Here is a 15,554-nt window from a genome sequence, read left to right as displayed (position 1 = left end):
TGTTCATGTCATCTTTCGGGAATATTGAATGTTTGGATTATATTGCAGAGGGATTCCATTTCAATTGTTACTTTATTCTGTATAGAAGTACACTACTTCTGAGATGAGCTGGGAAGTTGATCTATTTCAGCTATTTTCTTGAGATTTCTCCTGTCTTTCCTATGTTTTCAACTGTTTTACTTATTACACCATTTTTCTTTTTATTATATTTATTTTTTCTTACCTTTGACTCTTCCAGTTCTTCCCCTTCTGTTTCCCTTTCCCATCGACAGTTTCTTTCAGATGAAATGAAGTTATTTTCTTTTTTAATTTGGAATGTTTTCACCCTTGCCTACAGGATCTGAATAAGAGCCTCACCCAGTTTATTTCAGGTTGCTGCTGGTTGGCAGTGCTACAAGAAGCCACAGTGGCACCAGTGCTGGTGACAAACATAGGAAAATGCAAGGTCAGGAAAGTCTTTGGCTCTGTCACATTCACTGACTGTATTTTTTGGAATATGTACATGGATCTAGCTCTCTGGGGCACTTCTGCATGGACAGCTTATGGCATGTCTATTTGTAGTATTCTTTTGAAGGAGTTTTAACAATCTCTTATTTTCTGTATTTGTTGCAATAAAATCTTTTCCTCTCTACCCACCCATGTATTTGATAGGCAGTATTCTCTTATCCATAGATCTGGAGACTGTCCATTGCTTTTTCTAATCCTTAAAATCTGTCATGGTCTGTGCAGTAATCAAACCCCATTGTCTAATGTTTTGGCAGGGATGGTTGCTATATATAATATTCTAATTTCTCAAGAAAACAAACAAGAAAAAATTTACCCAGGTATTTAGCAAAGAAATCGGTGTGAATTTTTTCTTCTTTTAACATGGCCTAACAGTGATTTGTCCCTGAAGCAATCCACTAGATTTATTCTGTTTTGCACTCAATGTTACTGTTCAGATACCTTTTATCAGTGAAAAGACCCATTCTTTCTTTTTTTATTGGCATTGTAATGTTTCAATGTAATCTTTATATATTTGTATATTTATACATGTATATCTGTACACGTATATACATATGTATATGTGTGTGTATGATACATATATAAATATTTAAAATACAGGATTTTATCAGTTAGGGAGGTAAAGCAAAGAAACATAGTGGCTACTCATGAGTGGACTGAAGTCCCTGGAATAATTGTTTCAACTCAAAGGAAGATTTTCTTTCCCCTGTGCTTTATTGTCCAGGAGACTGCAGTTGCTGACAGCGTTCTAAAGCTTTTTATACCTGGTCTTTTATCTCTTCTGGGCTTGGGCCTTGGAATAGCTTGAAGATACCCTGGAGAGGTTGAAGTTTGTGGTTAGTCTGTGTAGGGATTTAAAGGCTAGCTCTGAAGAGCTCACAATAGACAAAGCTGACATGACTTTCTGCACTACTCTAAGTTGAAGTTTCATACATGTAGAAAAAAGTTATACCTATAAACAGCAGCCTGTTATACTGCTGGAATAAAGAATGTGGCTTTACTGGGGTTGTGTGAAATTCAAAGGTTGATATCTCTCTGCTGGACTTGTGCAGCTGATTGTGGATCAGATTTATGAATGAGTTTGGAGACTTAGGTAGGCATTTGACAGGTTGACAGGATTTAAGAATAGAAGGAAGGCAGGCATCAAAACTCTGAAGTTAGTAATCCCTAAACATCCATGTAAATCAGTCTTGTGTTAGTGTGACTGACACCTATCGGGGAGAGCGATTCTGCTTTACCAGGCAGTTCAGTGAAGATGAAGACTTGGAGACACAGCTACTGCAGTGATAGGTGCCAGTAACTAACTGTGACTGATAAGTGAGAGATATGGAGTCTGCCTGCCAGATTGTTATTGTAAAATCTACCTGGTGGGTGGATGTAATAATTAATTTGCTATATAAAGTGACTTTAAAATGACCTTATCTGTGATATAGTTGCGTAATAAAAACTGGTGCCATGGACGCAAAACATTTGCAAAGTGGTCAATTATGTCACGTAGGCTTCTTTCATATGATCCTTCTGAAGATCTTTGGAAAAGCCTAGGAGCAAAGAAAAATGGCTTTGAGTTCTAGCTCTGACGGAGGGGTAGCAAATAATGCAAGCCCCAGGACTGTTGCTGAATGCCCTCAGCCACCAACCTGGATCATGGGGGCTAGTCCCTGCTGCCCTGAGGGTACAGCCCATGGCTGTGGGATTGTGTGTGATGAGCCACAGCTGTGGCTGCAGAGGAAGGCTCAAAGTCAAAAATATTGACTTTAAAGAAGTGGTAGGCAGTGTCAGTTCCAGAGTCCACTATAGTAGCCTTCCTACAGATGACTGCTTCAGACATCTGTGGGCTTCTTCCACGTAAATAAAAATATGTATGTTTTTGTACAGATTTATATTTTTTATAAATATTAGTGCTATAAATGTATAGTACAGAAACATACTTTAGTACAATTGTATGAGTTTTTTAATATATAACAGATGTGTTTGACTTTATATAGGAGGAAATGCAGTCTGTTTTATGTACTTTTTAAGTCTCTAAATAATTGTACACAGTATTAAAACTGTACTATGGCAGATGTCTGATTTCATCTAGTAGCCTGTATTACTTTAATTGGAGTTATTTTGATAAAGACGGACAAGAAGATTGAGACCAAATTTTAAATCCCATTTAAGTCCCTTCCTTTGATTTCTATTTTCATGCTTTTCATCATGTCAATAAATTCAGATTAAGTTAACTCCTTAAGGCAGATGACTTTAGTGTACTTGATTGCCTATCTGTCTGGTAGGAGTGGGAACTGAGGCCCTTAATTTAGAAATTAAATTCATCTGTGACCTAAAGCTGAAATTGAGATTCTGCTGAAATCTCTATTTTGAGTCTTGCTTGGTGGAAAAGACCCACCAGCAAGTGTGCTGCAGATGACTTCTATTTATCCCTATTTTCTTCTCACATAGGCAGTCATGAATCCTAAGTGTTGATGATGCAATTGCAATTTAAATGTACAATGCTGTGAAATACTTGACTAGTGTACAATAAAAAAATCATATTGTTTTATGATTTCTTGAATGATTTTTATGAAGAAAGTTGCATTATTTTCTGCTTCCATAGAGGTTTTCACAGTATTTCTGCTTCACTGTTTTCTGCAACTCTTTGAGGCCTAAAAAGAACTGTTCTATTCAGATGTTATCAGCCACTTGTTCTCACTAGAAAATGTAGTCTGTGTAGGTGGACCAAAAGCCAAGGGATTGCTGTTCAGAAATAGTTCATGTTCACTTAATTCATTAATTCTTCAGAAATAATGAAAGCTTCCTTTTCCATGCACATCTCCAGGAGTGCCTAAGAGTCACATTCATATATATTTTGTTATTACAGTAAGAAGACTTCAGTCCCTTCTCTCTCTTTATGCAGAGGTTCCCTTTCAGTGTAGACATGCACAGATTGAAGAATTTAACAGTCATTAGTCAAGTTGTTAATTATTTATGACAAGACTGGTCTGAACAAACTCTTACTAAAGCTATTTCCTATGCTTCTGACTTCCAGTTTGCTTTGGGATGCTTTCCCAGAAAATCACGTGCTATCTTACCGTATATCTTACAAATTCAGTATTACCGTTTTGCTGACCACAGTCAACAAAAATACATAAATGGGATTGACCTTGACTGCAGTAGAATTGGGAGTTTGAACTGATGACCAACTTCTCTTCTGATTTTCTGTGCCTCTAAGTCTCATTTGGTGTATCTGCTGTCAATATTTATGTTTGGACTGAGTTTGGCAGGCAACACAATCTCCAGTGAACAACATATTTAGTGTGCTGGGGTTTGTTGAGCTGAACCTTCACTAGCATTATTTATTGGAACCTCCTAGTAAATAGCCAAACCATGGGGGCAGAATTTTCGACTGGCTGTTTGAGTAACTAGTGCTGTCATTCAACAGAATGACACACCAAGATGTTTTTCAATATCTTGTTCCTCTAGAAATCCAGTTACCTTGTCTTTCTTGCAATTACTTAGCATTCTCCCTGAGATATTGCACATCACTAGAAAGCATGAGAATTCAATCTGAAGCCCTAAGAGGCCACAGTTGTGGAACAGTAGGAGTTTTAATCTGATTTTGAAAGAAGGTGTTTTTCTACTTGTCTCTTACAAGTTTGTGGCTTGATTTTATGCTTTTTTTTTAAGCTTTTTTAAATGTGTGATGTAAACAGAGAAGCTTATTTTTTAGTTGCAGCAATGTGCTGGATGATCATGAAACAAGACCTAATCCATGCATTGGAAAGCTTAATTCTGTGTTCCTTTACAGGGGTACCCAGGAGAGATGATCCAGTGGGGTGCAGAGGTTTTTTGTACAAGCCTTTTTAAGCTGGGTGGCAAATTTCTTGGTCCTTGCTTTAATGGCATCAGTGACATTGTGTCCTCTCCTTGCCCCATTGTGAATGTAAAATTTCCTTATTAAAAGAAGGTGTTTGGTGAGGAGGGAAGAGCAGGAATGGCTGTGCTACCATTTGAGGCTGAATTCAGATTTTGCTCAGTTATCACCATGGCTGAATTCAGCATGGAATACATGCCAGCTGTATGGGCAGCTGGTTTCTGCTGGTCTATTAAAAGCCAACTTGAAAGGCATTTTAATTTGATTGATTCTTGCTTTGCAAAAGACAAAGAGGAGAAATATTTGCCCGTGAGGTGTTGTTGCAGTATAGTTGTTCTGCAAAAGTGGAATTACCACAGTGATACCAGTAAACCTCTACTGAATATCCTAGAAAATGAGGCTAAGCCTTGGGGCTGGAAGCTTGATATTTTCCCTTTGTTGTCACTTACTGACCCACACTGAAAATATAGATTTTTTTTCTGACTTGAACTATGCCATACATTCAGTGAGCTTTAGTCTGAATTGTGTCAGATTGTACATCTTAACTTAAAATTTGCTGTGATTTTGGTCTGCCTGCTGTATGCAAGTGCATCCTTAAGGTAATCTGTCCTTTGTTGTTCATTTCCTGGTTTCATCTACTTGGAACCATACACATCAGATATGCAATAGACTAGGTAGGACAAGCAAATAACTTATAGCAGTCAGTTCAGATGTGTTTGGTCACTACTTCTCAAATACTTCATGAATCTGTGTATGTCAGATAAACCGAAGTTTGGAAGAAGGAAATTGGTTTTGCTAGTAATTTGTGAGTGAAATGAAAAAGTAGTGGTGGAGTATAGAAGCAGTCCAGTAGCCTTAGAAATCATGGGGTTTCATTCATATCACCATGTCTGACTTTCAAGTTGAGGTCTCAGAAAAGACTGCGCAGCACAGTTGTGTTTTGTGAGGTGGAGTCATTATTCTTGTGCTGGTCTGTGGGGCTGTTCCATGTTTTTGCTTGGAAACAGTGTTGAGTTGGTGTGTGGACTTTCAGAGGAAGTGCTCGAGAACAGCCCTGGAAATGGGGTTGCTTAACCTTTATTCTCTCACCCCATCTTCTCTCTGTTGACTGCACTAGGAAAAAATCTTTTGGTGGTATTTACGTGCATCATAAAAAGCATCTTCTACTGAACTGGACTGAATGGGAGGGCTGACAAAGTCTTCACTTTTTTTCAGGAATGTTAGGGACCTTGGTGGAGTCATGCCTACAATTAATTGAATATCAAAGACTTTGACTTCAAGGAAATGTTTGTGAAGTCTGCACGTGATTTCTTGGGGTACAAAAAGCACGCTTTTCTTGAACATTTGCCTAAATCTAGTCTAGTAAGCATTAGTTTGTTGCAGTTCTGGAGGTTTGCAAAGTTCACATATATGAGTTAAAAATTTAGCAGTTCTTGCAAGGAGTAGTGGAGGCAGAGGGGAAAAAAGGAGGAAAGAAAAGAAAACAAACCCTGAAAAAACTGTGACCGTGATTTGAGTAACATAACTGCTGATGTAACGATGGTAAGGAACTACCTAATTTTGCGTAGGAGGAAGGCATGATAATGTGAACCTTTTAACAGCTTGGGATGTGAATTTTCTATGCTCAGGAGGTCAATGTCACAGTGATAAAACATTGCTAGTAAATATGTTGTTAAAATTTGATGTACTCCATAAGTTACCCTAGATGTTTTGGGGGAGTGTGTGGGTTTTTGTTTTGTTTTTTCTTCATGTAAAATTCATAAATTAACTTTTCTCTTTGGGAATACATTTCTTACGTGTGAGATTTTCTTTCTGCATAGTCAGCTGACAACACACCATCTGGGCCCTGAAGCCTAGGATAAAGATGCTCTGCATGATCCTATCCTATCACTGTCTTGAGGGTGATATATAGGTTATTTTAGCCTCTTCTTATGGCTCACTTTGTGCTCTTATTTGCCCCAGATGGTTGTTGCTACAACAAAGTTGTGCTCTCAGCATATTGAAAGGGTTGGAGGAAATTGCAGGCTAAAACTTGCAGTGTACTCAAAATATTTATTGTTCTTGCTAAAATTAACAGCAAACTGATTGATCTGTCATGCTCTTGGTAACAAAAATATCTGGCTCTGTGAGTTGAAATATCATCATGCTGGAAAACGGCATAATAAATGCCTGGCTTATGAAAGACCTTTTGAGTCTTGCCTGGGTAGCTGAGGTTAAGGAACGCCATGAGAAAATTTTAACGTTTGTCAGAGAAAGCTTGTAGCTAGTAATGAAAATCACAGGAATTGGAAATGGGATTTTTGTGTTTGTAATGTGTGACAAAAGCCTGTGGCCTAAGGGTATTCCTGTTTGCTTGATATGTTTAGTGTATTGTATGTGGGGTTATTTTTCCTTCTGCTTTCTATATATGCCAATTCTATCAGGCAGGGGATATACAAGGGAATGGAAGTGCTGGCACTGTCAAGTTAACTATTGCTGATTAGTGTGGTTGTTGGAAAAAACAAACTCAACAGGCAATGTCTGACAATGTGATTTTTGATGGCAGAGATGTACTGACTATCAATATAAGGAAATAATGGAGTATCTTTACTTTTTGTGCTGTTCTTCAGACTGCTCTGCAATGACTACAGCAAGATACAGGCCTACCTGGGACTTGGTACTTGACCCATTAGTGTCCTGTAAGCTCTGCCTTGGTGAATACCCCGTGGAGCAGATGACAACAATAGCACAATGCCAATGCATCTTCTGTACCCTGGTGAGTTTGTGCTCTTTATTAGACATAAAAAACATGGCATAGGTTTAACTGCAGAAATAGGGTGTTTCTGCTGGGAGAGACACACCCTGAAGTATTGATCGTGTGGTGGAAATAAATACTGTTGCAGTGTACTTGACACAAAAGCTAGGAAGTAAACCTTTGTTTGCCTGCAATAAAAAATAAATAAATTATTCAGCATTTTAGTATACTGTGTAGCTATCTGCTTACCAAGGTTATTCACACTTTCCCTTTTCTCTATCAGTGGCTTGGATCTGGGGGTGGTTTTGGTGCTCCTTATGTACCTCATAAAAAAACATCTTTTAGTTAGTTGGACTGAATGGGAGGGCTGATGAAATCTTCACTTTTTTTCAGAAATATTGGAGACCTTGGTGGAGTCATGCCCACATTTAATTGAATATCAAAGACTAATGGTGGTAGTTTTGTGATTGATTGGGTTTTTGTTGGGTGCTGAGGTCTTTGTTTTAATTTCTTTTTTTTAACTTTGGAAGAGAATAGTCTTTCAGTTGAAAGGGATCACTTCAACCATGATCTGTGGCCCAGCTGCCTGGCCACTTTCATGGCTGATCAAAAGCTAAAGCATGGTGTTTAAAGGCATTGTCCAAATACCTCACAAACGCTGGGAAGCCTGTTCCAGTGTTTGGTCACCCTCTCTGTAAAGAAGTGCTTCCTTATGTCCAGTCTGAACCTTGCCTGGTGCAGCTTTGAACCATTCCCATGTGTCTTGTCGATGGATACTAGGGAGAAGAGCTCAGCACCTCCCTTTCTACTTTCCTTCCTCAAGAAGCTTTAGGGAGCAATGAGGTCACCCCTCAGTCTCATTCTCTCCAAACTAGACAAACCTCAGGTTCTCAGCTGCTCCTCACAGGACACTCATTCCAGCCCTTTCACCAGCTTTGTTGTCCTCTGGAGATACATCCAAGGATCTTCACATCCTTAAGTGGTGAGGCCCAGAACTCCACCCAGTGCTGAAGGTGGGGCTGAACTCTGAACTCAGTGGGACAATCACCTCTTTTGAGCAGCTGGCAAGTCTGGGTTTGGTGATCCCAGGATGGGCTTTGCCCTCCTGGCTGCTGACTCACATGGAGCTGCTGTCACCCAGCACCCCAGATGCCTTTCTGCAGGGCTGCTCTCCAGCCACTCCCCTCCTGATTCATACTTGTGCCTGGTGTTACTCCATACCAGGTGCAGAAACTGACAATTCAACTTGTTAAATTTCATGCCATTAATAATTTCCTTGCTCCTATTTATCTAGATCCTTCTGCAAGGCATCTTGCCCCTCAACAGTATCAGCAGCAGTTTCCAGTTTTGTATCATCATCAGATGTGCTAATGGTACATTTGATTCTTGGATCCAAAACATTGAACACAACTGGCACTAGAGCTGAGCTCTGAGGAACATTCCTGGTACCAAACAAATGTAGTTCCAGTCACTACAACCTTTGGAGCCCAGTTTTACACTCAGCTCATCTCATAGCTGGACAGCTTGTGCAGAAGGGTGCTGAGAGGGACAATATTTACTACTTTGAAAAGCTTTACTAAAATCCAGAGAAAGTGCATCCACTGCTTAATTCTTAATTCCAGGCAGGTGACCTTGTCATAGAAGGTTATCAAATTAGTTACACAGTCTTTCTCTTTTTGATCTTATGTTGATGGTGCCTGATGATTGCATTGTTCTTTAAATGCCTTTCAATGGTACCAGCATAGCCATGCACACATTTGTAGCTAGAGAAGTATTTAAAGTATTTAATGTATTACAGATTCTAATCTCACTGCCTCATAATTACAGTCACAAAACAGGCTTCCATTACCATATTGTACAAATGCCTACCCAGAATAACAAGAATCTTGTCAGTTAAATACAAAACACTGGGGAACATGTGTACTATTTGACAGAGAACATCATAACAGTTAATGAATATTGCTGGTTTAGGATCAGAGGAAACTACCTAGTCAGTTTCCATCCCTAATACTGAATTTAAATTAAAATTTTAGTTCATTAAATATTGCAGTGGGTGCAATTTTACACCAAAAACCTTGTAATGATGGTTCAGCAGAGGAAAAATTTGAGTATTATCAGTAAGAATAGAATTTGTGGGATACATGATGCTCAGACTTTAATTTCCCAAGGGTTTATAATATGGTATTATAGACTCAGACATGGGATTGGGTGACTTTTTAAAAATTTATTTAAAAAGTCCTTCCCAGAGAAGTTTTTTTTGGTGTATATTTTTAATACTTAAGATCAAAGATTTTAGTTTGTTTCATTTTTTCTTCATGGAAATACTACTTTTTTTTAATAGTAGATTTCATTTTTCCTGATGGTTATTGAAGATATAGGAGGCAGCCAATGGAACAGGTAGATCTACTGTGAAAGAAATGTTGCGCAAGCATGCAAAAGCATATAAAATAAAAGACTTTATGAAAACTCTTCTCTTCAAATGCTTACAGATGAGTGTTGTGTTTCTCCCTGGTGCTTGAATGCAGATAATATTTAAATGTCAGTTTTCAGTAACATTTCCATGGCAGCAGAAGGATTGGGCTACCAAATACACTTTTTATCTTCACCTTGCTCCTTTCAATGTTTACTGTCATCCCCAATCTTCTGATTTTTTTGGTTAGAATGTGGTTGCTGACTTACAGCTTTTTGCAGATATAACCAGTTACAGACATCAGATATGTAACCTTTACCGATAACCTGTTCCAGGCAGCTGATATCGTAATCTGACTGATGACATGGAGTTTGCATTTTGAACTCTGTTCAGGTGGAATCATAAGCCAGTTTTTACTAGTATTTGATTGACTTAAATAGTTTGTTCAGCTTTGTCCTGTTTAAAGAAATTTTTGTAGTTTGTCTGTGTCTTGTTTGCCACTAGTAAGCTTTATATAGTGACATTTCAGTGCCCTGAAAAAATTTCTGTCCCAAAACTTTGTCATTAATTAATAGATAGTATTACCCTTGCTTTCCTTGATGATGGTGAGGGAAGTATTAAGAATCAATCCCAATAAATGCAAGAGGCAACAACTATAAACCTCTTACAGCCCAGGCCTTCACCTGAAACCCAAGGCCTTCATCTCTGCCTTTGGGCCACACTGAAGGTTGATAAATTGCTAAAGAAAATACTCCCATGAGTCTAGCAAGATTGTTTGGCTTATTGACAGTTGTTAAGGAAGAGTGTGACAGATGCATGCAGAATCCTCCACTGGTGTTCCTTCAGCAATGATTCCCAGAAACACCAGGGACACTGTGTATGAACTGTGCTTTGTAAATGGCCAAACAATCAAAGAGGAGCCTTTTGACTTAAGATTTTGCATGGAGTCTATGTACAGTAGATCCTGTTCATCTCCGCTTTGTTCTTGTTTGACCAATATGTAGTTTTTTCAGGCTTCTTTTTTTTTGTGCATTAACAGTGGTCTTTCCAGGAATATGAGCAAAAAAGAAAAAGAAATGTCCATAGAACTGTGAGGACTACTTTTACTACAGCTTTTACCACTAGGTCTAGCCCTTCTGTCTGAATCACAGCCAGCTGAAACAACATGAGTATGTATTACAAAGAGATCTTTCAAGTGCAGTACTGCTGCTATGTTGGCAGCATTTGGATCAATGTACAGGTCTCTAAATCCTCTATTTGTGTCTGCAAGTCTTGACTCTTAAAATCACAGAAGTGCTGTAGTAAAGATACCATGGAGGATTGTCTCTTCCTGACACTTGTACAGTAGCACAGCATTTCCATTCAGAAAGATAGAATGGGGACACTGTTTCCATTTGCTTTCTGGCAGAGCTGTGCATGGATTAAATAGAGCAGACTGCCACTCCTCTGCTGATAAGGCCCAGGCATTACAATTTCCCATAGTATTATTTTGTCAGTTAGTACAATACTCCATTATTGTTTTTATCATTGCGATCACTAATGCCTGGACAATGCTGTGAGCTCTCAAGTTTTGTATATCTCATCCATTAGGAATGTTATGAAAATGTATTTTCTCTGGTACATCAAGCAAATCCATTGTTGGATTGCTTGAGGTACCAGAGAAGTATAAGTCTAAAACACCGAGAGAAAAACATGCTAACCCGCTGTTAGCTTTTTCTTTGTTTTTCTGAGTATTACCAAGGGGCAAACAAGTAGAGAGTCATGTTAACAATAGGACCAATCTTAAGTGTGCTTATGTAAGTTTGGATCAAAACACTTAAATATCTTTTTATTAAAATTTTTCCCCACTTAAATAGCGCAGAGTACATAGCTAATAATCTTGCATAGACAGTCACTTAGCAGTTGCTTGCCTCAGAAGTAAATAGTTTTACATGTTTTCTTCAGAAAGCTTTACACTTAGAGAAGAAAAAAGAGAATAAAGCAGAGAACACCACATCTTTTTTTGTATTATTTGCTGCACTAAATTTTTTCACTTACTACTTAGCCTTTGCTTTTTCAAGGGAATTTCAGGAGATAAACAGGGAGCAATTTAATCCAGTTCCTCTCTGAAAATCAGATTATTTTGTAATGTGATGAAATTAACATGCATCTTCATGAGCAGGATGTTTCTTTGATGTGTTACCAATTGTATCTGTGCTGAAGTTGCAACAGGTTTTTTTGAAGCTGATATTCTTGCATGGAAGTTAAGCAGTTAGGTGCTTGAATGTTTTCTGGTTCAGGATTTGCATGTACATCTGTGTACATAAATATGTATAGTTTATACATATATATAAAACGCACACATAGATGTGTCAATGTGTTCCAAGTGCAGTGATGCCACTATTGCTCAGTAATAATGCCACTATCACTGCACTCAAGTGCAGTGATTCCACTATTACTCAAGACAGGCTAAGCTCCTTTTGACCTCACATGAGATTATTCAGTTCCCTTCAGGATGATATTCACTACTGATCATTCTTGTACCAGTGGATTCATTGCTTACGTTTCTCAAATTTAAAACCAAAGTCTGTCCAAACAAGCAAATGTCTAGAAGATATATGAAGCATGACAGAAAACTTGTCTTTGATGAAAAAATTTGATTACTCCTCTGTAGTCTACCTTGTTTCCAATAGAAGGAGAAACCGTGGTCAGGTACATGAAGGAGGGAGCCACCAACAGTTAGAAAATAAAAAAACTAAGCTTAAGACCTACTTTCTGCTTCATGTTTGTACTTTCTTTTTGGTCAGATAGCACATATGGATCAACTTTGGTGTTTGAAACTAATACTGCTTCGCAGATACTCATACTCTGATTTTTACCCTAAGCTCTACCTTAAGCACTTGAGCCAGCTGGTTAATCTTACCTGGACCTTTAGGTGTCCCTCTAAGTTTGTTGTATTCTATCCCAAGTAGCATAGTGACAGACTTCTGTTATCACTAGTCCTTTTTAAACAGGATTACGGAATTTGACTAATTGTGACTGCTTTTATGGATCTTCTTAATTTTAATCATTCTGCTATTTGAGCTTCTTTTTAGGCTGATGATCAGCAAGGCAATTATCCTATCTATAACTGGTATCAGGCACCCCTTTTTTTTTTCTCATTGTCATGCTTGACCTGAAGTGCATGGAGCTTCTCCGAGTAGAAGGACAGAAAAAGTGATTTACTTAGTGTTATCCCTCACTCCAAATGAGGCAGAGGCAGCCTCAGCCTTTCCTTCCCCCAGGGCAAGGCAGACACCAAGAGCAATGTGGATGAAACAGGTGGGCTTGGCTGCCTTCCTGTTCCTGTGTAGCTTGTTTTGCTTGCCAAAAGAAGCCTACCCTAGCAGGGCAGCACAGCAGCGCTGACACCAGGCTGTTCCTCACCTCTTACCAAAGGAAATGCCTCGCTTGCTTGGAGAGGAGGGAGGAGGAAAACTAATGGCTTGTGAGGTTTTATGGAGTTCAAGGTCCTTCTTAGCAGTTATAATGTTTCTGTTTGCCACCACCAAAGCTTAGAGCTTGCTGCTTGTGCTCATATACCCCAACCTTAGCAGAGAACTGATACTGATCTTGACACGTGATGTGTCATAGAAGCTTCATGGTTAGAGGTCACTGTGTGTTTGCATAGCAGTTGACATGGCTGGCTGCATTCTCACTTGTCTCGTAGGTGGTGGGATGGCAGAACTCCCTGCTTTAATAAGTAGGTACCACAGAACCCTGGGTGAAAACTAAAACTGATCCAGAGCCTTCAGCTCTCCTCTCCTGTGTGATGTCACTAAATTAGATTATCTCTCTTCATCAGGCTGTTGGGAAAACTAGCTCATTTTGGTTTGCATAGGGTTTTGCATGTGAAAAGGGAAGGGCCTTTGTTTGCTGCAGGTGCATTTTCCTCCCACTCAGAATTGCTATTTTGGTTCTGAAATAGAATAAACTTTTCTCAAGCATATAAGACTGAATTTTTTGTGGTGCTTTTTTCCTTCAGAATATTTGGTTTTCATCCCCCATATGTTGGCATTTGAATATAAATTAATTTTTGTAAAGTTTGCTGTGTGTTTTTAGCAATTGCAGCACTAAATAGCTGAGAACAAAAAATTTGTGCAAGGTAATGGGGGGATAAAAATTCATAATGAAAAATGTTTACATGTACATCCACTTGAAATACCTATTTGAAGATGAAGAGGTATCACAAGGTATTATCCTTGTGTCATTTGGCCATTTTTTGCTGTCTGCTGCTGTGATTGATTCCTCTGAAGAAAAATTGTTCAACTTTATAAATTTTACAGTACACAGCCATAAAAATGTATATAAAAAAGCATAAACAAGCCCACCACTTCAAAGGCTGGGCAGCTGTTAGTCTTTGTTGCTTTCTCTTTCAAGATACTCAGCTGGAGAAAGGCAGTTGTTTTTCCAGTGCTTTCAGTTTTGTTTGCTTGGTTTTGCTTGTGATTTCTGCAGCCATTGATTGCTGTGTCTCAGAGGCTGTTTGCCATGTCCTGACATTTCTCAAGCTGAAGTAGTCATCAAGGCTCTTCTTTCTGGTTTCTTGATAATACATTTCTTCTTGCCCTACTTCATCATTTGTTGACTGATGGCCTAATGGTGCTGTTCCCTGTACTCAAGCTGGTGCAGTCTCCTGTGGAGGATTTGGAGGCTGGTCTCAAAGGGGTGATATAATCATCTTGTCTGTGAGTTGTTGTTTGCGTTCGTTAAGAAGCAGGTACCAGGGACTGCTGTGATGTTTGGGTGTACTGTCAGAAGGCATTTGGACAGAGGTAGAACCAATGCAGCAAAGTCTACCCTGCTGTCCACAGGAGGAATCTAACTACAGCAGAATTTGCAATGGGTTGCTGCTCCTGCCAGGATGTGGCCAGTGCCCATACTAAGATTACACCAGCTGCTGAGAGCACAAGGGTTCTTGGACAACAATAATTTTTACAGCTCAGGGAAGAATGCTTAGATGGTTTGTCCTCAGACATGGAAGCACATGAGTTGTGTTTATCTTTTCCAGCCCTCATCCTGTTTGGCCATCATCCACAGGGAAGATTATGTGACTGTGTTTAGACTGGCAAAATAGTCTATAACAGGGCTACAGAACAGCTGAGGGAGTCTTTAAACATTGACAACATGGTGGGGAAAAGAGGCATTTACCCATGGCAATTTCAAACAAAAAGTATCTTTAAAATAGGCCAAGTATCAGGAGGATAGAGGTGAGAAACCTGTCAAACAGGGGTCTTCCAAACTGCTTGCCACTTGGGGAAAAACATGTATCAGCTGTGATGTTATCTCTCCCTGGTCCTGGCCAAAGTCTCTCTCAGTGTGTACCTTCTTGTTCACAGCATGAGGCTTTAGGTATTTCCCTGTTGCAGAGCTCTGGAGTGCCTTGCAGGTGCTTCTCTTGGAGTCAAGGGTTGGTATGCTTGTGTAGCAGAATTTTTGTCTCTGTAACAAAACAAAGGATATAAAGGATAAACATGTAAGACAGTTCTCTGTTACTGCTTTTAGATTTGAAGTACTGCATGTCAAGATAAGTGAATTTGTTCTTCCTGTGATTTATTCTTAAGATGATAAATTAGGGTTAATAAAAATTTGAGTTCTAATGGTGAAGATTTCTTTGCAAGTAGATAATTATTTCTGAAAAGATGTCTGTAGAAGTGGAAATTATTTAAGTTCAAAGTATTACCACAAACATTAAACACGTCTAATGTGCATCTGTCTCAGATCTACATGGTTTGGGAAGTTGAATGTATTTTGTGCTTGCAGATTTGGTCAGTATAGCTGAAAGTTTATCTGGTAAACAAGAAAAATTGCTCCCACAGTCAGGCATATGCTTCCAACAGATCTCTGTGATTAAGTGTGCATAGATATTTTCCAGTAAGTCTCTTGTCAGCTAAGTAGGATTAGGGTGATATTAAAAACCCAGGCTGTAGGTCTGCTGTGGAGAATTGTTCACTCTGGAGCTGCAGTGCAAGAGTGGTTTTGAGTTGAGCCTGTTATTAAACAACAATAGATTTGAGGCAGGATTATAACTGCTTTAC

General features: G+C 38.9%; 1 protein-coding gene across 3 annotated transcripts in view; it reads left to right on the top strand.

Annotated features, from left to right (window-relative positions):
* Positions 1 to 15,554, top strand: part of RNF144A (ring finger protein 144A) — a 68,966-nt gene that overhangs the window by 27,812 nt on the left and 25,600 nt on the right. For all 3 annotated transcript variants that reach the window (XM_074538126.1, XM_026793573.2, XM_005487222.4), the window contains one exon: positions 6,964 to 7,109. In XM_074538126.1, the coding sequence (XP_074394227.1) occupies positions 6,975 to 7,109 (135 nt within the window). In that variant the 5' untranslated portion in view covers positions 6,964 to 6,974. The remainder of the gene's footprint in view (positions 1 to 6,963; positions 7,110 to 15,554) is intronic.

The sequence above is a fragment of the Zonotrichia albicollis genome, chromosome 3 (assembly GCF_047830755.1).
Source record: "Zonotrichia albicollis isolate bZonAlb1 chromosome 3, bZonAlb1.hap1, whole genome shotgun sequence".
In the NCBI taxonomy this organism is placed as follows: Eukaryota; Metazoa; Chordata; class Aves; order Passeriformes; family Passerellidae; genus Zonotrichia; species Zonotrichia albicollis.
The sequence above is the reverse complement of the archived record's forward strand: the minus strand, read 5'-3'. Positions and strand labels throughout refer to the sequence as shown.